At 35.7% G+C, this 25,449-nt stretch overlaps 2 protein-coding genes across 3 annotated transcripts in view; both read left to right on the forward strand.

The window, feature by feature from the left end:
- LOC106640350 (uncharacterized) overlaps positions 1-25,449 on the forward strand; it is a 57,315-nt gene that overhangs the window by 1,911 nt on the left and 29,955 nt on the right. The window contains exon 2 of the mRNA XM_014354350.2: positions 8,147-8,282. Within this exon, the coding sequence (XP_014209836.2) occupies positions 8,147-8,282 (136 nt within the window). The remainder of the gene's footprint in view (positions 1-8,146; positions 8,283-25,449) is intronic.
- LOC106640440 (uncharacterized) lies at positions 1,676-4,234 on the forward strand. 2 transcript variants are annotated; one of them, XM_014354489.2, is made up of 6 exons: positions 1,676-1,864; positions 2,144-2,415; positions 2,485-2,697; positions 2,766-2,933; positions 3,094-3,261; positions 3,333-4,234. In XM_014354489.2, the coding sequence occupies exons 1-6, from the start codon at positions 1,804-1,806 to the stop codon at positions 3,903-3,905; spliced, it is 1,455 nt and encodes a 484-aa protein (XP_014209975.2). In that variant the 5' UTR covers positions 1,676-1,803; the 3' UTR covers positions 3,906-4,234. The 2 variants fall into 2 exon arrangements, with proteins under 2 accessions (XP_014209975.2, XP_014209976.2); XM_014354490.2 differs by lacking the exons at positions 2,485-2,697; positions 2,766-2,933.

Below are 25,449 nucleotides of genomic sequence, written 5' to 3' on the forward strand. Positions count from 1 at the left end.
CGCGCGCCTTCCCCCCACCCTTTTTTTTACCCCCCTCCTTTCGAGCTTATTTCCCCTTTAAAGCTCAAAGAGACTAATGTGCCTCGCGATTGAATGTTGTGTTTGCGCTTTGCGAGCGCTTGGATTTTTAATGGATGTACACGATTTATTTTCTTTTGCTCCATCGTGACTCGAGCAAACGTCCATTACACCTCTAGCGGCCTTTATACGATACAGCACATAACTATATACCCACTAGCGAGGAAGAAAGTATCGATTCGGCTCTTTTTATCAAACATACCGTTTTTACATTAAGGCAAACGTACGATTGCAATTTGGAAAAAATTTTGAACAACGGATAAGCATAGCGTTTATTTTCATCTGTCTTTTTTTTTGAGGGGGGCCAGGGGGGGGTCTCGCACTTATATATGCTCGTATAGTATGTATATAAAAGAAAGGAAAGAATGTCTAAAAATGAGGAATGAAGAAGCTCCCATGCTATTTATAATACATCGTTTGCACTGTGAAAAGGGGGAGATTGGGGGTGCCGAGACCCTCTCAAATATATTCAAAGCCGCGGGACCCCCAGCTGTTGCGTAATTGGGGATTCAGAGTTTACACTCTATGTGGTATAATATTAAAGACAAAAGCAATTAAATACGTAAGGTAAGGGGGGGACGAGATCGTGTAAAAAACAGGGGAGAGTAAATGTTTCAAGTTAATGAATTAAAAGCATTTCTTATGTATACGGCAAGGAGTAGCCCCCGAGTTTGCTTCTCTGCTGCTACTATGAGCAGACTACTAACCTACTAAATTTATTTGCTTGTGTTTGCGTATGGTAAACTTGTGTAAAAATATACGTGGAGAAGAAGAATCGGTGGAATTACCTTGCTCGGGGGGATGTAAAAGTTGATTTTGATAGCAAAATTTTTTTTTTATTGTGCACATTTCACACATCTACAGGAAAAACAGAGCTGACAGAGTCCTGAGGATGGACCTCACACACATTTTACATGTGTATTTGTGTTGAAGCTTATGTTTCTTTTCATTATTATTGTTTATTATTGATAAATCGTTCAAATCTTTTATAATTATTTCATTTATTTATACTTATGTAGTGTTACTATGATTTTTTTTTCATTTTGCCAAATAAATATCCATGTATGTGTAAAATACCGAAAAACAGTAGAACACAGTAGCCATTAATTATAAAATAACATAGTTAACGACTGCTGTGTTGATCGTGTTTAAAATGAGTTCCATGCCATGTACGATTTATCGCTCGTTAATTTTCGGCGATAACGACCGTTAGTTCAATCAATTTAACAACACCACCTACGTACGTCTCGTTTGATGCATTTAGCCATCGATTATCGATGACATGAATTTTAATTTATTGATATTAATTTTCATCGTTTTCCAGAGAGCTTTCATCGAAAACTTTTCGAATATCAAAATAATAATGCTCGAGCCATTCGATAATTCGTTCAAACTTCGTTACCGATTATAATACAAATAACGTCAGTTTTAAATGATCGACTCAATAACTCTTTTTTCTAATGACTTAATTATACATTAATAAAAAAAAAAAAAAAAAAAAAAAAAAAAAAAAAAAAATTGAAATTTCGCGCCATTAATTAAATGCGCGCATTTAAAAAAAAAATAAAAACACACGCGGACACTGCTCGATATTTGTTTTGCTTGTGAAGGCTCCCTACAGGTTACCGGCTTTTTGTTTATACTTGAGAGTTGCCTCGAGAAACTTGAATACAAGTGTTTTTTTTTAAATCAAAGACACGTGATTTTCTTCGACTGTTTGTCAACATGAGTGGAAGTGACGGTTTTAGTTTCAACGGCGGCACTTTGGGAGTGAATGGCTGTTCAGGTGAGTACACACTTTTGATTGCTTTTTTTTTCCTTTAAACTGTAAGAGTGACATTCTTCACTTGATACAGTCACTGATTTTATGTTCGATTGAGTAAAAAGTTACTCTTTTGTAGTTGACAATGTCAATCAAGTTAAGAGTGTTTGAAAAAACAAAGGTGCGTTATTTGTAGGTTAGACCCACCTGTTGACATTATTGTGCTTTTTACCAACGTGACAGCACTTATCTCGCGTTTATGACACTAATTATCAAGCATAATTTAAACTTGTGATTTAACAGATAACAGAAGAGAACCGAAAAAACGTGTCAGAGAAATAAAGAAGCTGACAAGACCAAAGCCATTGAACGTCAGTTTAAGCAGCAGAGATTCCCACAGATCGACCCCAAGGAGCATAAGCAACAGCGAGTGTGAAAACACGAACGAGCCTGTATCGCTCGATACCGCGCGAGAATTGATTAAAGATGTAAAAAGTCAGTTGGAATCACTGGTTCTCCGTCGTAATGTTTATGCTGATCAAAAGGCCAAAGACAGCGTGACACTCGAGGATCAGGTACTTGTTTTTAATTTTATTTGTAGGTGCTGTGTAATTTGATTTTTTGCTGTTTTTTTTCATCGTAAGATTTGGAACAGTAATAAACGTACATCTATACTGTTTAACAAGTTGCAACAAATATCAAAAGTTCAAGTGCCAAATCAATCGATTTCAAAAAAAGTCAGTGAAAAAAGGAACTTGCAAGTGGGGTCTGTAGACTTACAAAATAAATCCTATGATTCATTGAATACTGATGAACGTTGTAAGAATGTAATATCAGAAGTCAATGACAAATCACAGGTACATGTTCTTTATGCAAATGGATTATATGAAATTCAAAATCTACAATATCAAACGATTTACCTTAGGTGTGGTCGTTGTCGAATAAGATATGGCCTATTAACTGTCAAATACCGTCTACAGAGTCACTCTCCTTATCGCTAATGGATCCTTTAATCGTGACATATTCTCATACTGGATTACTATGTGCAACTAAAGAAAGCGTTTCATATGCATCACATCAAAGTTTTACATCGGTATTTATTGATTTTTTGTCGATTTTTTGTCTTTTCGCCAATTTTGTAGAGAACTCTTTTTCTTTAGTTGTATCTTGTACTCAATTGAAAACAATCTTAACTTTTAAGGTACACTAAGAATCAAAAACGTGAATTAACATATTTATTTCATCACTTTTAGACTACAAGCGGGTACAGTCAATCCCCAGCCAAAGAAAAATTTAATCCAGGGTCTCCTCAGATTAGTAAAAATCCACGAGGACAGAATCAACATTTGTGCAAAGATAAGCACGAAGCCTTTAAACCAGGCAGCAGTCATCAAGCCAACAAAACATTGGAAACAGTTGAGGTAGGATTAAAATCGACTAAGAGTACCTTTTGAAATGATACATAATAAAAATTTTCGAATATATGTTGCAGAACGAATCGAAAACTGAATCTGATACTCTAAGAAGAACATCAAAAATGTTTGCAAAACTGAAGAAAATGGCAGCCGAGAGGAAATCCGACAGCTTTTCAGAAACCGGCCAATCTGACTCTGCGATTCCCCAGACAACGCCCGATCCAACATCATCACAACCTTCTGCCCAACAAAACGTATCAGACGAACAAAAAGTGATCTCTTTTTCCGTTTCTAATTCAAACGAGCCTACTTTGGAAAAAACGATCTCACTTTCTTCTGCTGCTCATCCGAACACGCCTAATACTGTTCAAAAACCTTCTGCCGTTCTTTCCGAACTTGATATTCCGACTCTAGATAAGCTCACCTACGCCAAGAATCGCCTACGCGACGTCAAAAAATGTTTCAACTGTGGCAGTGTTGAACACCTTTCCACAGAATGCCCAGAACCGTCGATCGGTAAATTTTGTTCAAGCTGTGGTTGGGAAAATGTTACGAAAGACAGGTGTCGATTATGCTCTGGCCAATCGAGGAAGCAACATTCAAATGGTAATAGGTCTACGGTTCGTGGTGCCGAGTATAAGAAGCTGTGAAGATATAATACTTTTTAATAGTCACATTTTAAACGGTATGTTTAAGTAGATTAACGGCAAGGATGTTCGTCTTTTGTACTATAATTTATGTGTTGGAAAAAAAAGTTGTTTTTTTTTGCTGACCTCAAGTCAACAAATTGTGTGTCCTTGTTATTAAAAGTCAACAGATGTTAGTGTTTAACTGTCAATCTGGAAAATAGTTTGTTAAACTCACTTGGTATTAAGTATCGTTAAAGAACGTGTGATTTTAAGTATTTTCGAACAAATCGCAAGGTATTAAATTTATTCCTTACGACTATATGTACGTCGACCAGTGTACCTGCAATAAAATCCATAAGAACATAAAATACTGAACGTGTCGCTCGCTATAACTCTCTTTGACCGCTTTTATTCACCAAAATAAAGGAAAAAAGCCACACTGTTTCCAAAAATCCATTCCTCAGGTCGTTACTTGAAAAATAATGTGGATCCTCCTGTCCCCGTAGCCCGCGAAGATACAGAATTTATACCACCCGACCGAGCATCGGTCATCGCGGATTTGAATACCTTAACAATGCCAAGAAGCATAAAGATACCCCACCCGTACGGAGGCAGCGCGAAAGAATCGGGGCCGGGCAAAGTCGGGCTATAAATTTCATTTAATCTTACCATCGTCGCCGAGGGTATTAGGTATAGGAGTCTCTACCCGCCCAGATTCATTCTTCCCGAAGAATCGGATGTGTGTGTATACATACACTCGCACTTTATTGCGCGCGAAGGCTGTGTTAATGCTTGAAAAATCGCGCAGAGGTGAATTCATATAACTTCGTGGCAGATGTATGTCTGGCGCCCCGCAATAAATAAACGCGAATCCATCAGTCATGCCCGCCAATCGACACTACCCGGCTTTCCTCGGAAATTGAAGGCTCGTGTGCGAGATGACTCTGTTCTTTTGTATTATCTGTATAGGTTTTTGCGAGCCAATTGTTTTTTAATTTGATTAATCGCTTTCCACTTTGAGTTTTATTTTGATGGGTGAAAAAACAAAGGTGTCGAGCGCAAAGATTTTGTTTTTGAGTCGCGTAAAGACGAAGTTACCGCGTGTATCGGTGGAAGAGAGGGAGCACTGGGCTGTTATCTCTAATTGGAGCGCACTTCCGATCGAACAGTTCGTTGGGTCCTCGAAGGGACTCCCGTGGCGCAAAGTACAGGCACCCAATCGCCAGGGATGACGATTACAGGGTAGCTGGTGTACGTATGTGTAGGGGTGCGATCTTTCTCTTGGGTCTGGGCAGCTTTTGTCGAGTTTACCGATCGTTTACTTTGTTGTCCAATGCAGATGGGTGTCATTTTTGCCAAGAGGAGAGTTTGGTATTTCCGTCCTTTAGATACATCCTTTTGGTAACGTGTGATGGTTTGTGCATGAAATGATTGGGACAATTTTTATTATTGTTTATTGGGTTATTTAAAACATGTCGAAAATTATGGTGGTAGGTTTTTTTGTTTATTTTGCTGCTCTTAGTGTACAATAACTACACATTGGCATTTTTGTTCTTTTAGTTCCAACATTGAGATTACTTGCAATTTTGCATGATCAGTTTTTGAAATTCTCGAACATAATCTGAAATATTCCCGTGTAAGAACTTAAAATTTGTTTAGATTTGAATTCAAGATTTCATTTTTATCTTTACTCCAATTCGAGTTTTGCTTGAAATTAATTTGTTGCGATAGCCTGTATGTACAATTTACCAATGTCCCAATAAATTACTATATGCAGCACACATTGCATTTTTATACAGCACAATAAATAAGAAGCGCGTTTTTTTCTTAAAACAACTTATGAAAATTATTGAAAGTACGAATAAAAGTGTTTCATGTGAAAAAAGGGATTTAAATACGTTGAAGGTATTGGTATTCAGGTATTTCACTTGACAGTAGATAAAAAAAGGTAAGCTCGACTCGATGATTGGCAGTTTTGTGTTTTTTAATGGGTTGGATCGGATTACGGATCAATATTATTGCGACGACAACAACGAAGCGCTCGAATAAAGAAGCCCGACTATGACGTGGTGTATATAAACTGCAGCTAAAAAGTACATCGTGGATTTGCCTTTATTTTGTTTATTTTTTCTCGTTGAGGAAAAAATAAAAATAATAGTCCAGGAGAATTTCTCGAAGCCGATAGATTGGACGTACCAGAAATTGGTTAAAACAATTTTCATCTACATAAACTGGAGGTTAATTTGTTTGGCTTGAAGAGATACTTTCAAATTATTTGGCTTGTTTTGAACTGTGGTTTCTGTTGTGAAATTCCAACGTAGCATTCATTGGGTGGTTGTTTTCAACAGGTATTTTACCAAAAAGTTACTTCTTTGAATAACACAAATACTAATATTTTTTTATTTAATCCAAAGTAGAAACAAAAATTTGAAAACTTTTAATTCAATACTTTACGAGAAGCACATCGATAAATTAAAAACTTATTCCTTTGAAAAATAGCTTTTTTTTTATCATCCCTGATTGAATATGACTGTCAACTCCCAATTTATTAAGAAAATATTGTCTGAAAATAAGATGACATTTTATTACACTGATATTTTCTTATTAACTTATTTGCTACCCTACATGCATTATATTTTTAATAATACCTTTTTACCCAATTGCTTCTTATAAATTATATATTATTTTCACTTCACCAAAAAAAAAAATCAAAAAACACATTTTTAAGTAAAAAGAAAAAAAAACCTATTGAAATTTATTTTATCCTTACTAATGCATTCAGCTATTTTTTTAAAGGCCTTTTATTTTAAATCAAGAAAATATAATCTCAATTATTCATTTGGAACTATTCTCCCGAAATATTTTCTTGATTCTGCAAAATTTTTATTTTCCAGTGTACATATCAACCAAATTAAAATACAGCGGGGGGGCGCAAGCACAAACAAACATGGGGGGGGGAAAAAAAGCATATCGTTTGTCCGCGAAATATTAACGTTTTGGAGTTTCAGTACAGCGAGACGAGAAGCTCGGCTCGTAATCTCTCGAAAAGCTTTTAAAACGAGAGCCGGAGCCGTTTGCACTTTCGAGACTGCAAGAGGAGAGGAGGAAGGAGCAAAACGAAGCGATTCCGTTAAATGGGATGTTTCGCAAAAAAAAAAAAAAAAAAAAAATGGCTCTGTGTGTATTTCTCTGGTGGTTATTTTCGTGGTATTAGCGACTCTTTTTCCCAAGTCCATCGGAATTGCGTTTTTCTTTGCCCAACCCTTACTTACCGCGTGCCGTTATTACCAGAGATGGGCAGTATTTGACGGAGTTGAAATACTTTATTTCAATTTTAATTCAAGCTATTCAAATACTTTATTTAAATCAAATACCTCAACTAAATATCGTATTTATCGTTATACTTGAAATAGGAGTTTAAATAAAATACTTTGACAAATATTTTATTTGAAATAAAATATTTCAGCTGTTTAAAAAGTTTATAAAAGAATATTGCCCAAGTCTAGTTATTACTCTAAATAGGAACACGGGCGTAAATCCAAAGTTTCATTACTATTCGTACGAATTACATTATAAATAAACAGTTTTTGGATTATTTTTTTTTCTTAAAATTTTACTCAACATTTATACGTTTACTTAAATTGCGACTAGCTCGTCTTACCTTCTAAACTTTAATGCAAATTTTTTAGATTTTACACTACCAAATAGACGAGATATAATAAAAATTTTGTTTTTCAATATGGAGTATCGTCAAAAATTTTTTATTTCTTACGAAGAAATTCTAATGGGAATAACAGAGAAATTTAATTTAAATTACAATAATTGATAAAAGAAAAAAACTCTAAAAATTATTTTTATTCTAAGATCTTATTGGTTTACTGCTTATTTGTAGAAGATATTAACAATTGTTTCTTGATTTTTTTTTTTTTTTTTTAGTAATAGAACCCATTGTTTGAAACAGCCAAGCTTCATTTAACAAAATTTATGGAAGTAGAGAAAAGAGTCCAACATATTATTTTATGTTGCCCAATATGTGAAGGATACGTACAATAATTTTATGATATCAACTATTTTATAAGATGATGAAAAAAAAAAAAAAAAAAAAATACAATTTTTTTCGTTTTCCCAGTAAACCTCTGTACGATTATATGTATGTTACCAAATTTTTCAGGGACTTAATTTTTGAATAAAAAGGTTATTTTACAACAGTCCCAAACGAATGATTTTTAGGGTACACTTATGAATGTGTATTGGGTTCGCAGGTGAGGTCGAGTAACAAAACTGCGGTGCGACTGACCCAATTGACGCTCAACAGTACCGGTCAGTACAAGTGCGAGGTGTCTACGGGCGCGCCCTACTACGCCACCAACTACGCCATGGACAACCTGACCGTCATAGGTAAGCTCTTTCTATCTGAATTTTTTTTTTTTTTTTCATTTTAAAAAAAAAGAATATATATATTGGAAAACACACATCTGTGCCGATATGTATGCATATAAAAAAAAAAAAAAAAAAGGGCAGCGTCAACGACGCCTATTTCCGCGTGTACGTCGCATCGAAGCGTCGGTCCGCGTTTGATTTCTCTCCTCGCGCGCGCTGGCACAGCTTGGATGTAAATCACACGCGTGCGAGAGCAGAGGAATATAAATAGGCGGAAAGTGGGAAAAAAGTCTCTCCCTCACCGAAGTTTGAATTTTCGCGACACGCAATATTTGTACCTGTCATGGGTATGCAAAAAAAAAAAAAAAATCGAATTCCCTGATGTGTGTATTAGTATATATATATGTACATGGATTTCGGATCATTTGTCGATCCGGTGCGGATTGAGAGCAAAAAGTGACTGGAGGTGTATTGCGCGTATACGTACGTCGGAATTGCCGATGGAATCGGAGGAAATTAAGATTTTTCCAACCAACACCGACTGCATCCCGTATGTTATGTATGGTCTTTTAGTCTTAAACTTGCTTCAATCTGGTGTCTCGTGCAAATCCTTCGTTCTTTACACCCTTAAAAAATCATACAAGCATTTTTTTTTATTATTATTTTTTTTTTTTTTCTTATGTTATAAAACTACATTTTCGCTTGTTCCAAAAGAGCAGAATATTTATTTATTACCATTGGTTTAATTTTATTACCATACCGTAATAAGAAAAAGAAAAAAAAAAGATTTTACAAGAACATAACAGTACGTACTGAGTCTCTTTCAGTCCGCTATTAAACAATGATTCTGAAGCTCCAATTACTCCATGACATCACAATCTTCGAGAGGTTCTTTAGTTAAAATCTGCCGGTACAAGCATTACATCTTCTAAACACGTTTGCGTTGTAAAAAAAAGTTGTTGGAGAAAATTAGCGTTACGATTTATTATACCTGTTTATTTCTGTGGTTCTGCATTATAATTATACAGTATTCAAAAAATATGTATTTTTGCCACAAGTCATAAAGATTTAAGTGTTATTTCTTTGATTAGTAAATTTCACGGAGGTAATATTTTAAATTTGGGGCAAGAGGATTTTTTTAACGCTCTTTCTCTCTCTCTCTCTCTTTATTATATAATTATTTATTCATTCTTTTCTTTTTTCTCAAAAATACTTGCCAAAAACTGTTTCAACTAACAATTCAGACAAACCATTCTCATCATTCATCATTATCATTATTACTACTACTACTACTACTACTACTACTACTACTACTACTACTACTACTACTACTACTACTACTACTATTATTATTATTATTATTATTATTATTATTATTATTATTATTATTACTTTATTTAAAACCATTTATTTTATACAACAAATGTATCATATTGCAAAGAAAATTTTTTTTTTTTTGGAGTACTGTACTGGCCAGATTTGGGGTACAATGCCTTGGGTTACATGTCTTTCACCTTTTATACTGAAAATGCTCTTACATAGTTACATTGTTGTCCAAAGGATTTTTTTTCTACTTATCAGACATTGTGAGGTTGTAATTGTTGGCTGGAACCTGTTCGAACAGTATGTTATCATTTTTCGTATCGATATGCTCAATTAACTTACTGATTAGAGGTAAAAGAAAAAAAAAAGTGAAAACTCCGCCAGCAATTAAAATACAAAAAAGTGGCTAAAAGCTTACGTGCATCCAAGTCCTAAAATCGATCATATGCTGCAGAAAGTACACGAACATCAGCAGATAAATTCAAAGGAAAAAGGGGGAGGGTATAAGAGGAAGGAGCGAAAGAAGCCAAAGTCATCCCCGAAGAGTAAGGCAGAAAGACATCAAGAAATGGGAGGGAAAAAAATCTCACGAGTAGTCGTCGCTTCTTTTGGATCTCCTCTATCATCATTTGAAGCATTTTGGCTCGCGTTTTCTTTCGTAAAAGCCTTCCTGTCCCGCCCAGCTAGCGCTGAAACGAAACGACGGTGACGTCAGATGGATAAAAAAAAAAAATAAAAAAATATAAAGAAGCTGTATACGTAAGAACGTAAAGACGGAGGCCGAAAGATTCCAAGACTTCGGTGAAGTAATAAATCCCTATGCTCTATGCTTGGCTAGATGCTACGTAGCGTATACGTATGTAAGCAATTTTATGAAAAATTAACTCCAGTCAAAGGGTCCCTCAAAATCGTAAAATTATATTTTTCTTTCACATGCCCGTAGGAATATACGAGGGAATTTCAACCTACTATGTGCTCTTACCGAAAGCCTCCCTTCAAAACTTGGATGATAACCATCAGCATTTGATTTTAGCTGTGTATGTAAGAGATACGATAAGTCGAGCTGAATATGTGAGACTAAACATTTTTTGAGCGATGATCTCCCAATTTTCTTTTTTGAATACTTAGCTGCTCTGTGGAGACTTTGTTTACAATATTATTTGACATATACTGGCTGTATCCTGAAATTTTTTTCAGGTTTTTATTATCTATAAAAACAGATTACAAATAAAAACTAATGATAGTTAATGAATTCCAAATTTGAGACTATAATATTTATCGTTTACTGGTTGGATGCTATTAATAAATCTTTTCAATAGTTGTCATTAGTTTTTTATTCAATATAAATTGAAAGATATGGTTGGATTTTTCATTAAATTACAACAGTAAATAATTTTATTAACAATCAGTTATCGAGAAATTTTAGTCGAAAACCAGAATTTTCCTTGAACTCACGTCTACGATTTATAAAAAAAGTCTTATGTTTTTTTCTGTAACTTTATAAAATTTTACATTTTAAGTGAGGTTGCAATTGAGAAAAGTTGTAGACAGGACAAAAAACTTTTTTTGCTTCCTGTATTTTATTTTTATTCTTAAAAAATATTCAAAAATGTTTTTATTTTTTTTTATTTTTACTATTTTAACCAAATTGTACAAAAACGAATTTTTCATCAGCATCTTAATCTACGAGACGCAAATTTTATTGTTCCAAAATACATATAATTTTTTTCATAAAAAAAACAAAACTGCGTATAAATTAATTTGCGTACAAATTAATCAAGCCTAAACTCAAAACATTACTATCGCGTTTAACACACCACTTTCGAGAAAACAAATTCAAAATACATATTGATTGAAACGAGCGACAAAAGCTAGCTACGCTTGATGCATAAAAAAAAAAAAAAATTGTCTGTAGCTGGACACTCGGGGCGTTTAGAGTTAAGGATGCGCAAAAAGTCCCGAAAGACCAAAGCTCTGGAGAGTATTTCGCATACTCGCCCACGCGCGCAAAGCGATATGAATAAAAGGAGAGAAAAAAAAGGAAAAGAAAAATCACGGAAAAAAAAAAACAGTATGTATTCCGCTCGGTGGCAAGCGACGGGTAATTCTCTGCCTCTTTTTTTTCCTCTCGTCGAAGAATGGAAGCTTTTGCCAGGCGAAAAATATATGCTCCTGGATTATGCATGAGAGAGAGAAAAGCAAAGCCGACGCTTGGATTTCACCTTCCTTCTTTCACTTAAACCTGTACGCGACGCGATATCGCTTTTCTCCATTTTTTTCCTCCCTCCCTATCTCACTCTCTCTTTTTTCATTTTTTTTTTTTTTTTTTTTTTTTTGCTTCATCCGATAAGGTATGCGTGTGCGTGGGTGTACACCGGAATATTCATCGATACCGCGAGCACGATACGAGGGAGGCATCAACAAGGCTCCCACTTTTTATTGTTTCTTAAAAACTTTAATAAAGTGGTTAAAACAAAAAGCAGTAAAAAAAAAATTACGCATATTTTTTCCTGCACACGATGCCGAGAAGTTAATTGTGTGAAAGTTCGTAATTACTTATACTGTGGATTTCGTAAAAATAAAGTTCAAAATGGTTTTAAAATAATTTAAAATTTTTTTGAGCTATTTTGCGTGTAACAAAAGAAATAACTAATTGAAAGAAAAATCACATAAAATCCTTCAAAATAAATGCATACTTTTTTTCCAGTTTACCCAATTGTTATGTACACACCACCTTTTTTTACTATTAAAAAAGAAAATTCACACCCTCCTTTAGCAAATAAAAAGTTTAAAAAAAATATATATATATTTTTATTCAAATTGATTTCATAAACTAAATGTCTCGTCGCGGGACGAGCAATCAGCACGTAATTATAACGTGTAAATATCCATGTGAATGATCAATAGCCTCAATCCTCATCCCCCTTTAACTCGAGAACAAATTAAGCAACAGTAGTAGCTGTAGAAAGGGTATAGAGTGGAACACGAGGGGGTAGGGAGAGATCAGAAGCGAAACGGCGACGACAAGAGTTAGTAAGACTTGGCACACGTATACGTACGTCCCCTGGAGCAAGAGATCGCGTGTAGCTCGTCTCTTGAGCCAAAGTTTCCGACTATATATACGTACGACCCCGAGTCAACTTTCCACTGTACACTCTATGTATATATACATGAACACCACTGCGGCCGAGCGGGAGTTTTGGGTTTCAAGGGTTCGAATCGATTTAGCTGCTCCCTTTGTGGATATATACGTCCCTGCGGAGCTTATTGCGTCTCTTTTGGACTTTGATCGAGATCGTATTCTTTTCTACCGTACCTACGTACGAAAAAAAAAAAAAAATTATGAGAATTCACTGAAAACTACTGTGTAGTCCGAGCTCCTTATAACAAAGGGTTTCAAACGATTTTTCAAATGAAAAATTGAGAATTACATGGATGATCCCTATAATCTAGTTTTGGAAATTGGAAACTGGTTTTTTGCACTACTTATTTTTAAAATTGCAAAAATTTACAAAAACCAAATCTGAAAAATTGAGAAAATTACTCATGTCGATGACGTTTGCAATTATCATTATAACCAGGACAAAAAGCTCATAAATTCGATCTTGATATATTTTCAGTTTAATGAAAAACGTCAAAGGGCTAGTATAGATCTCGTGGGCGTGTAGTGTCACGGCTCTCACTTTTTAATGATTAGTTTCTTTCCTAACATCTTTATCAAAACAGTGGTTATTATCAGTCGTGAATATACTAATATTATTTTATGGGTTGAGAGCGAGATTCCATAATACTATCGTCAGAAAAGTAACTTACAACGAAGGTTTTTAATTGACCTACTTCGATTATTTTTATTTTTACAAATAAATGTGTTGTAGAGAGAGAAGTCAGTTTTTATTATTATTTTTTTCTTATACTGCTTTCTTTTAGTGGAAGCTTAGTATCGTAATAGATTGAAAAAAATTGTTTTTTTTTCAGCTGTTGGCTTGAAAAAAAATTAAAGTTGTACATATTTCATTAAGGTTGTCATTACGATTCCACGATTTGGAAGAAACTATTTTTTTATATGTTTCAGGTTGAAAAAGTGCAATTTTATTTATACATCAATTTTACTTTACAGAGTATAATACGTTATTTTGGCCGTATTTTTTTTTTTTTAATTTTATTACTGAATTTTAAAAAGTTATACCATAGTATTCTACGAAAAAAATTTTTTTTTCAGGAAAAATACAAAAAATAATTAATTAAATAAAAAAAAAATTAAAAAAAAATGTACCTTAATAATTGTTTAATATTTGATACCATTTCTGGCAAAATTTATTAAAATTTATTATTTAAAAATAGAACCAAACACTTAATTTACAAAATTCAAATTTATATTTAATAATAATGAAAAATCATTTCATTAATAAAATTTATGATTGAAATTTTAACGTCTATGTTTAAAGGATTGTAAAAGTATAAAGAGACTTTAAAAAGTTTTTTCGAAACAAAAAGAGAAAATTATAACTTCAGGAAGCTTTCATAAAGCTGTTTTTACAGGTGATTGTAATAAATTTTATATCGAGAACGGTGGCTATATTGTTACGAAGGGTCGGATAAAAAAGTGTAGTAATATTTAAAAACGTTATTCAGAAATAAAGAAAAATAAAAAAAAATTATCTCGATATCGCAATCTGATTATTTAATTGTCAAGCTCATTTTCATAATTTTTCTGTATAGCTTATTATTTCTTACTTTTATTGCTATTGCCCCACTACTACATTTGACATTGTCTTTTAAACCTAAAATCATCACTAAATATCTCACATAGTAATATTTGTTTTACGTTTAAATAAAAATTAACGGGTAATGAAGCAAGATACTTTTAAACAAATTTTGACCTCATAAATAAATTGCTTTTTATTGGCGTTTGCCAATTAAATAACACACCATTATATTTTTAACTGAAATTGGAACAGTTTTAATAAGAGTCCTCTTATACTAGTACATGAAAAAAGATTCAAAAACAAAAACACGTACAATACATGGCAAAAAAACTCCTACACCACTTGAAACAAGTGGCAATTAAAAGTAAATAAAAAAAAAAAAAAAAAAAAAAAAAATGAAATCCAGAGTTAATAATAACACCCTCGAAAGTCGTATAACAGCGTCGAAAGGGACGGGGGGTTGTTACGGATACCCACTCGCTGGTTTTGAGGCTCGAGAAACGCAATTTACGCAAAGCGGCAAATTCCTCCTCCCCTCTCGCTCACACACACACAGATGTATAGAGCACCGGAGGATAAAGCGTAGACTATACATGGCAAGGCAAAACTACAAACTTGTAACAAATGTTCGCGGTACATTGGTAAGAGGACTTTGGGGTTCTCGCTTCTGCACTGAATTGCATACACGTACATATAATGGGAAGTCGGTTTCCTCGCTCGCGACGCAAAACCAGGAGATACTATATACAGCAGATGAACTCGGTGGATATATGTATATATATGTACACGTATATATGCATAATAGGTTAGCTACAAGACCCAACTTTGGAGTTAATTTTTGGTTAAAGTAATCTACAATCATGCGTCTTAGTTAACCCTCTATCTGTATCTCACTTACTTGTCCCCTTTACCCTTACATCTTCTCTTAATACGTATACATATTACCACTGTATACTAAGTCATACGTGTATAATACCACAAAGCATATCCCATACATGTGCTTCTCTGCCTAGGGTGCTTTTAGGAGTCGTGATGGTCATAATACGTAGAATTGACGACTATACTAAAGTTTCGATGTCACTTAAATTGCGCGAGTTGAAGATATATAATAGCTAATATACATATTTTGCCGAGCTTGAAGGATGTTTTTTCATAATCTGTTTGGAGTATCACGTATTCCCGGCCAGTGCGACTTTTTCGGGCAAGTACCTCCGTGTATTTTCACATGTGCTTTTTCACCACGCAATGCTCCTCAAGGAGGGTTTTAGGCGACCTCATCGCAGCATAATTGCCTGATTTCCCCCTCCCAGTGATGGGAGGCTTCCCCATTCCTCTTCCCTTCCTTCTCCAAAGTGCTAAGTGCCTAAAGTAGTGCCCTTTATAGGAGCCGGACGTAATGCACTATAATATAAAAAAAAAAAACGTATATTTATGTACACGAGCACGTGTGCATTGTAGAAGATGTACACAGTGACGCTCGAAAGGTTATTTGTTGATCAAAGGTGCTGATGATACGAGATGACGAGCGTATTGATTTTACAGCCACATCCATCGATTGATTGATTATCAATCCTCTCCTTCAAGCTCGCTTCGTTCCCTCGACCCGCATAACCCTCTTGGAGCTCTTTCCTTCAATTTAGTAATTTTAGAACGTAGGTATTTTCGGTTCAGCCGGCCGACAACTACGATTCAAGAGTAGGTATAGTCGTAGGCGGGGGTACAGGGCTTAAATGGGAATCCAACAAATGGACATTAGCCCCTGAGCGGCGTGGTTGGGGGGGTTGTGCCCCATCGCTCCGCAGCTAGCCGATTGATTAAGGTGTTCAATTGGCCGTACGTACCGACAAGAGGTTAAGAGGATGAGGAGGGGGAGGGGGATTGTTTCGATCGGTCCATTAAAATCTCGCGAGCGAGGGAGAAAGGGGGTATCCGCGCGGGGATTGATTATTTGCGGTTTGTGCGTCGTTGTTTGATTAAAGCCGATACATTGAGCGGAAAATCGAGCTTTGAGAATTGATATTTTGACGAATTCGGCTTTTGAGGTTATGTCGCAAGAGGGTGTGAATGAGGTGTTTTTGCATGCTGCTTGTCATGGATTTTGTTGAATTGACGAATCGTTACGTATTTAAGGCATTATAGAGCAGAAAATTATCCATTTTATCAAAATACGAGTAGATTTCCTCAAATTGATGATTATGGAAGAAAAGTACCGTAAAAACCAAAGTATATGTTTTTGAAAAATCGGTGCGTAGGCCACCTTCAAGCCCGTTTCATAAAAACACTTGTTTTTTACAATTTTGCACAAAGTTTTTATTCTGTAGACTATCCATGGAATTAAATCTACGAAAATATCTATATTTTTCGGTTTTGTAACTTTTATTGAAAAAAAACTTTATCTTAACGGTAAAAATCAAGTACTGGTGTTTTTATAAATTTGTTTACCCTTTTTGCCATTTTTTTCAAAATGTACTATTTGTTTTTACCATTTTTCTACTTGAAATTGTGCTGCGAAAGTCAATTCAGGATCAGCTTCCATAAATAAACTATCGAACCTGCGCTAATACCGAACGTTTCGCGTGACAAAAGAAAGGAGAAACTCCTTTGAAGAAACAATGTGTTTTTTTTTCCTCAACTATCGACTAGTACTTTTCAATACACAAATCGATACTCTAAAAAAGGCCCTTAGGAGTTTGTCGAGGTAGGAAAGCATTTGAGGATCGAATAAACAAGCCCCCGAGCGATATCCGCCTTTATACGGCGATATCTTCCGGCTGTAACAGTTTAATAACGACGACGACGGTAGCGGTAAGTGATAGAACGAGGCGGAGGTATAAGAGGCACTCCGTATAAGCGCTTAAAAGTTGAGCTTTCGGTCTCGTTCCTGATACCCGATGCGTCCTCGCATAAAAGGTATACATGTACACAAACTCGTTATGCGCAAACTTTTTCACCGCGTATACCCAAGGCTAAGTGCCTTATTTATACCATCACTTTTGCGCGAAATTACGGCTACTACACACGCACGCGTATATAAACATGTGCGTAACGACGGCAAAAGGAGAGGTAGTATAAAGGGAGGATCTGTTTGCGTCGACCACAATTCTTCGCGACAGAGGAATTACTTTTCTAAGGGGTGGATCTCTGTTACCCCCTTTTTTTAGCTCTCCTCCCTAGCTCCTCTTGGCGATTCGTAATTATTTGAAGCTACTCGAATCGCCACCCCTTCTCGACTTTATGTCCTTTCTCCTCCAGGTACTCTGGACCGTTTTACTTTTTCACTGTTCTCCATCGATTGGTTATCATTTCCGTTGCCTCGAGCCTCGACTGTACATACGTATGCTATTTACAAAATGAAAAACTTTTTTAGTATTGCATTTTTAATACTATTAGATAAAAGTTTTTTTTTTTACTTATGAAAGTGTCCATGACATGTCCTCTTTTGCGAAGTTATAATTTTTCCGAAGACTGGCAATAATATTTAGATGAAAACTCTTACACAAAATATAGCAATAATATCGTGAGGATAGTTTATTGTGCACGTCAACTTTTTATTTTACTCGAGAAGAAAACTACATAGTTATCAGTCAGTCGAAACTAAAGTTTTTTCAAAAACAAATTAAAACTACGTTTCGTGGTACTTTTAGTACGTTATATCTCAAAACCCCTGCACAAGCTTGTTCACGTTTGTGTGTGTTATCGGTAATTAGAGCTTAAATTTTTTGTATTTGCTACCTTGTAGTTAATTGAGAAAAAAAATTAGTATTTTTGATGTTCATAACGGTTTTTTTCTTTTCTACGGAAAATTTATTCGATATGCATGAAAAGTTATCCTCTCGTTTGTGAAGAGGCAAAACCTGCAAAATAATATATTTCTTTTTGAGGATTGCACATATGAAAGTACTCATGAAAGTGTCGATGGCATGTCCTCTTTTGCGAGATTATAATTTTTCCGAAGACTGACAATAATATTTAGATGCAAACTCTTACAAAAAATATAGCAATAATACTTTAAAGATAGTTCCATTTACGCATAAACTTTTTGTTTTACTCAGGAAGAAAATCACATGCCAGTCAGTCGAAACTAAAGTTTTAAAAAAAATATATTAAAACTACGTTTTGAAAAACGACAATACATTATCTCCCAAAAACCTCTGCACAAGCTTGTTAACATTTGTACGTTATCAGTAATTTTTAATAAAGTCAGTGCTTAAAATTTTTGTGGTCGCTGCCTTGAAGTTAATTGTGAAAAAAAGTGTGTTTTTGATAATAGTTTTTTATTTCCCCACAATAGTTTTATTGGATATGCATGAAAATTTTTTCTCAAAGAGATAAAATCAACAGAATAATATATTGCTTTTCGAGGATCACACATGTAACTCGCAACGCACTCTTTTGCTAAATCACGTTCGTTATGAGACACAATAAAATCAACTTTAGAAATGAAACGTATTTTAATCGTAACAGATACAAAAATGGCCAACGTTTTCCACATTTTAAGAAGAGCAAAAATCGTGATTTATCGATCATTTATGGATCACTCATCGTAGTGCTGTACACCCTAAATTTAGAAAAAAAAAACCCAGAAATTTTTGAAGCAAAAAATTTTCCAACAATCCAAACCCTAAGTTACACGGATTTCCCGCCGAGCAAACCCTTGACTGGCCTCTAATTTTTCATCCACCCACAAGAGCAGTACAGCCTATTTTTCTTCCCCACAAATTACCGCGAAAATCCTTAATTGTTAATTTGAAAGTAACACGACCGCTGCCATCATTAAAACGACGCACGCCCCATGCACGCTTGTAATTATCCCTCCACGTGGGGGGAGGCGGTCTTGGGGCTCTTGAAGAAGACTTGCAGAAAAAAGATACGCACATACGCAGGGGAATTAGCGTTTTAATCGTACATTCAAATCACGGACTGTAGGTACGTATACGGGTTTTCATCGTTTAATGCAATTAAGGATGATTTTTTACAAAAAAAAAAAAAAAAAAAAAAAAAATGTACAAATGTATGGGTGTATTTGTCCTGTCGTAAATCAGAATTGCAGATGCCAGCATGCGTGTCATGTGGATTTTCAATGCTGATTGGTTTCGAGGAATAATAACGTGCTAAGGCAAACTTTGACTACGAGTGATAAGAAAAAATTTTTTTTTCTAACACAAAAAAACAACAAATTTTTTACCATAGAATTAAAAAACAATGTAACTCAGAAAATTTGAAAAAGAATTCCAACCCATGTCTGATTATGCTAATGGAAATAACAATTTTATTGCTTGAAAACAATTATTTGTTAAACGAGGACCTTGTCCTTGTAATTGAGGACTTTTTAACTTCTGAAAAAGCTTTTATTTTAAATTTAACTCTATTATAAAGTAGGTACTTGATTTGTTGAATAGAATTTTGTTCAACATATCCTCTTAGACGCTTACTGTGATTTAAAAAAAAGTTATCTAAATAACGAAATACTTTTGATTAAATTAAAAATTTTCAAGCTCGTTTGACATTTGTTTCAAAGTAAGACATCGTCAATGTGCAAAGCCTCTGTCGATAAAAAAAAAAAGCAACGTCCAAGCTCCCAATTTGTAAACGCACGTACAAAAAAAAAAAAAAAATTCACCCCTCGTTAGTTTGTACAAAAAAGCAAACTCGAGAAGCCTTATTTTATTTTATTTTTTTTCACCATCCCGACTATTATTTCGTAAACCCGTACAGCTGCCGCCATTCGTTAAAAGAATTAGCCTACAAATGAAGGAAGAGAAAGAGAGGGAGCTTTTTCCCTTTATCCGCGTTTTTTTGTTCCACCTCAAGAGCCCCCCAAAGCTCCTCGTTCGACAAACAATAATGAACCCATACTCTTCTTCTTCTTCTTCTTCTTCCCTCGCCCGTTTTTCTTCCTTTCTCCTCTTTATTTGCAGCTCAGCAGCCCAAAGACGAAAAGCTCTCGCTCCCATCCTCTCTATTTTTTTTCGCATCAGTATACACACTCGTAATTCTTGCAAGATACATCGTAGGTACAAAAAGGCGTCATATTATAAAAAACACCCCGACAAGGACGAATAAAAATAAAAACGAGCAACACAGCGAGAGAGAGAAACATTTGCTCGCTGCTCTTTTCTGTATATATATATACACGCGCGCGTAACATATTTGAGTGCCCTCTTGTAAAATGTCGAGATGCTTGGGCGTGGGTGGGGTACGCCAGCTCGTCCTTTTCAGGTGTATATATATAATATACCCGAGAGTAGCAAAAAGACACGACACTCAAGTACCCCTGATGCTCTCCCCTTTGGCCCCCGTTACAACTTTTGCTACTCACGCATTTCTTTTCCCTTCCACGTCCACTCGACCGCTACTCACTTGCCTCTGTGTTTCCGTCAAATGCATATATTATATGTGTGTGCGCATATTTTTTCGTGGAAAAGCGAGCGAAACGATAAACCAAGCGCTAATCAATTAGTCAAACGGGAGCCCCAGTATTCAAATGGCGATCCGCATTAACGCGACCCTCGACCTCTTTCTCCCTCTCTCAATGTTTTCCTTGCCTTTTTTTTTTTTTTTTTTCTTTTTTTTTTTTCAAATACACGCGTATATACCCGATCACCGGTGGAAAAATCGTACCGAGGACAATAAGGTAGAAGAGGATTGCACGATAATGCATTAAAATCACGCAAGTACCTATACACGAGAGGAGAGACGTACAATTTGCATGACCTCCGGGGACGGCTATTGTTTGCTCGCTATTGTCGATGGATCTGGTTCGCCTCCCTCGTTATGTCGGGGGAAACGTACGTCGCTTCTTTAGCCGAGCACTAGGCGATACTGTATAATTGGGTCTTAAGATTCCTATCGAGCGCACGATAATTTACGGCTTATTTTTCTACAATGACGGGATTTATGGGTGTATGTTTGGACTTGGGTAGTAAGGGGTATGAGATTGTGAAGGAATGGCTGGTGGCGTTTTCGAGCATACGATGGAGGACAATCATGGGGTTTATTTTTTCATCGAGGTACATACAAAATGTTACTTGAGTGTTTATTTTCTTCTTTTTTTTTTACATATATTTATTTGATGTTAGTTAAAATATTGTTTATACTTATTTTAACCATTCGAAACATCGTTCATCCCTACCTTGCAAAGGAGGATAAGAAATGTTGAATAAAGACTTTTTGAAAAATAATTTCTAGATGTGATGATTGAACTTTTGAATTGAAACTTAACGTAATGAACATTTGGATGAATTACACGGGACCACAAAACAAAGTGAGTTAAAGGATAGTTTCAAGTGAATCCACGTACTTTGATCCACGTATGAAATAATACCTAAATACTAAAGAAAAATAATCGTCACTAATTGGCAGATATTGTAAATAAAAAAAATAAAATAAAATAAAAATATAAATTGTGACGTAATGGAGAAATTTGGTACTTTGATAGAGTTTGAAAACTTCAAAATATTCAAAAACCGCGTGTTTACGTCAGTTGAATTATTTTAATTCTCAGCCATGTGCTATCCTTAATTTAAAAAAAAATCAAACGTAAAATTAACAAACGTTCATATTCATGTATAAGAAGGTATTTTTTTTTTTTTTTTTTTTTTTTTTTTGACATACACAAAAAAAAATAAACAAATGTGATTGAAGCTTAACTGTCCATATTATCGATGCAACTGATGACCCCGCAAACATTTTAAATTAAAATCAATTAAAGTATTCCAAAAATTTAGTTAAAAACATACATCAATTAAAAAAAAAAAAAAAAAAAAAAATTCATTACTTATAATACGCGGAGACATCACAAATATTTGTAAAAGAGGAAAAAACCAAAAGTACGACCCGCAAATAATCTCCACGGCGCGTGATTTGCGTTTTTCAAGCCTCCCCCCAAGAAGCCACTTACCTAGAAACCCGCCGAAATCCTCAAAGCCATGCCCCCCCCCCACCTGTCAACTTGCGTGTATTACCATCGGCTTCTTCTCCCAAGCGCGCATTAAGCTCTCCTCTCGTTTCAAAAGTACCAACGACTCCTCCCTCTCGAGCGCCACTTCTCCCCGAAGGAAAAAAAAAGAGAGCCCCCCCTTCCATGGAGCGTCATACTCGCGATACACGTATAGGTGGTTTGCTCCACAGAGGGCAAAAGCTTTTGGCGTTTGGCCAACAACAGCAACAGAGTGGAAGACGGAGCCGGTCAATCGCCACCCCCCCCTGCACACTCACCGAAATCACCCCAAAGGAGGTTTGTTGCCAGTCACTCGGCGGCTGCGGAATCTCAGTTGGGAAGAGACACTGCGTGGTTATTTCGTCCTGTACATATATATATGTACATATTACGTATAGGTACATCCATACGATGTGTGTTTACGTGCGTGCGTTTGGGTATTCGGGGCACGGCTGTAACCACCCCCTGTGCTGTCAATTTAACGACTCGAGGTTCCATATACGTGACGGGCTTGCCTGTGCTATACCAGGGGGGGGGGAAGGGAGCTTTTCTTCGGGGGATGAGCTTTTGGATTTGTAAGCGTTGGGCCGTTGGATCGTCCGCGGGATTTTCACCGGTGTATATGCTGTTGTTGGTCGATTTGATGAGTGTACCTTGAATTGGTGGGGCATCACTGGGGTTTCACGAGATTCGTGGGGGGTTTTTTTTTTCGTGCTCAATATTACATTGTCACCGAGACCGAATCAGTTTGAATTTGGTCGTTGGTTCGTGACTCGACAGTTGAAGTCAATGATTCGGAGTGACAAGTGCAGTACTGTCGTCACGTACAGTCTTTTAAAAGTCTCCAGAATTTTACAAAAAATTTTGAAAGTCTAGTCCGAAAAATATTAGCTATCCAGCACTTTTGGTGATTTTGAAGCTCCCGAAAGGGTCTTTTAGAAACTGCTAAAGTCTAAAAAAGACATTAAATATATTTGAAGCATCTTAAGACGTTTGGTAGGTTTTCAAAGTCATCAAATCCACATCCAATCACAACACGGATTTACGGTGTACCCACTGATTCCAATATAAAGGCCAAGCTCTACCGAATTCCGTCCGTTACAACGTGAGTTGTGCAAGCCCATCAAAGAATCTGTGCATCGTACACAAGTCGTAGCCACAAAAACACCATAGGAGAAGAAAAGCTCTACAAGAAATACGTAATCTACGGAGACACCCTACCCACCACCCCTTCGTTAGCCAACTGAGTAACCACAAAGATCCCCCCCCCTCCCCCTCCTAATTTCATTAGGCCGATTCCGTCCAATCCGACCCGCCGGAAAAATAACAGCCCCGATAAAAACGCAATTAAAACTTGCCCCTCTTTTGTTTTTCTCCCCTCAGCGTTCGAGAGAAGACGGAACCCTCCGAAAGAGCTTCAAGAGACACTAATGGGTGAGTTACACATGCGCGCCCGGACAATCCAACAATAAGGCGATTACAGCCCCCCCCTCCCTTCCTAATGATCCCCTGCAAACTCGCTAATCGAGAGAGCTAGCACCCACGAGCCCTAAATTCCTGTGCATTAGGGGCTGAGAAAACCGCCGTATGGGACGCGTAATGCAACGATTCCTATGATAACGGCGTGGAGGAGGACCGGCCAAAGTTTTTTTTTTTTTTTTTTTTTTTTTTTTTGAGGAAGGACCAACTTTGATCGCTCCTTCGGTGATTCGTGTACGGCATATGTGGTTTGGCAACAAAAATAAAAGTAGGGGGGTACAGGATGCGGGTAATGGAACCGCAATCCTGGCGCTCTGCCTTCGAGGAGTTTGATGCTTCGATGCGCTTTGAAATCCTACATCCTTGGGGTGGGTTTTTTTTTTTTTTCTTAATTTATGTTGGAGTGCCTCGCTGTTTGGCGAAGAGAATCGGCCGATTGATATTCCGGTTTGAGAATCTACGCCGAGCTTAATGGGGACATTCAGGGAAGAACGAATAAAGTGTATTTGTTGTAACTAGTGAAGTACGTTGATAAAAAGAGTATCAATCCATCACTTTTTTTCTGTTTCAGTCATAATTTAGGTATTTTCATATTAAAATAAATAATTAAAAGCACATCTGATAGCCAATAGTGACTTATATACATAATACAATTAATTATTAATAACTAAAGTACCAATTGATTCTTGATCAACATAAGTTACTTCAATGCATTTATAAAACTCTAAATTTATAGCCATCAGTAATTACATTAATAAAAAAATAGAATTCTTTTTTAATTTTATTTGGGATGTATCTAACGATTTTTACTAAATGCTTTTTCAATAATAAAATTGACTGTTAACGCTGAAAACGTTACAACTGTTGAATTAAATTTACTTTAAAAAACCTGAAATATTTTTAAAATACAGTACAAGGAAATTTTAATAAATTTTTTTATTCGTACACTTATTTATTACAAGAGATATGATTTTTAACTACTGCACAAACGATTACTACTTTCACACATTGATACCTAAATAATGAATACTGTTTTTTATTAATTTTTTACTCATACACTAATATTATTTTAAGTAAGAAAATACAAAAAAAAAAAAAAAAAAAAATTACATAATTTGTTTGTGTAACCCAGTAAATTACACAAACTTTTTAACCGTGACACAGGGATGATAAACTCGCAATTTAAAATTTGGTGAGGATCAAACGCAAATTGTCTTAGCATTAGTTAGTCGTACATAAACTACAAGGAGAGATACCCAACTTGGTTGGTGTACCCGAAAAATCCCATTATATGCCTTAACTGTGCGCGCGAGCGAGTTGAACACCTTTTAATTCGAGAGGGAAGCTTTCTGTGCCGTAACGTTTTCATAACCATAAAGAGATGGGAGTTAATAACACAATGGGATTACTTTGATATTCCCTTTTAGAAGAGAGAGTTGTACATATATATATACGTGGGTAACACAATCGTTAGCGCCGATTCGAGTACACGAAATCCCATTATGGTCGCCGATTCAACGACCGCGTTTCTGGCACCTACGGTCAATTAAATTCCTTGTTATAGCGTTGACTCGTTCGAGCGTAACTGTTACAGAGATGAGCAACACCAGCATGCGACAGATTAAATATCGAGGCACGCACATCAGATATTAATGAGATCGTACGGTGCGGGAGAATAGTATGTACATTGTTTATTTTTTTTAATCTCATTTATTAACAAAAAATCATTAATTATATT

This window comes from Copidosoma floridanum, unplaced genomic scaffold (assembly GCF_036245765.1).
Source record: "Copidosoma floridanum isolate Cflo_tuat_1 unplaced genomic scaffold, Cflo_Japanese_pri ptg000025l, whole genome shotgun sequence".
NCBI classification, from domain to species: Eukaryota; Metazoa; Arthropoda; class Insecta; order Hymenoptera; family Encyrtidae; genus Copidosoma; species Copidosoma floridanum.

Bases quoted from the DNA above. Each gene is read 5' to 3' on its own strand.
- LOC106640440 (XM_014354489.2), top strand. From the start codon at position 1,804: ATGAGTGGAAGTGACGGTTTTAGTTTCAACGGCGGCACTTTGGGAGTG. The intron at 1,865-2,143 runs GTGAGTACACAC...GTGATTTAACAG, and splicing joins GGGAGTGAATGGCTGTTCAG to ATAACAGAAGAGAACCGAAA. The intron at 2,416-2,484 runs GTACTTGTTTTT...TTTCATCGTAAG, and splicing joins GCGTGACACTCGAGGATCAG to ATTTGGAACAGTAATAAACG.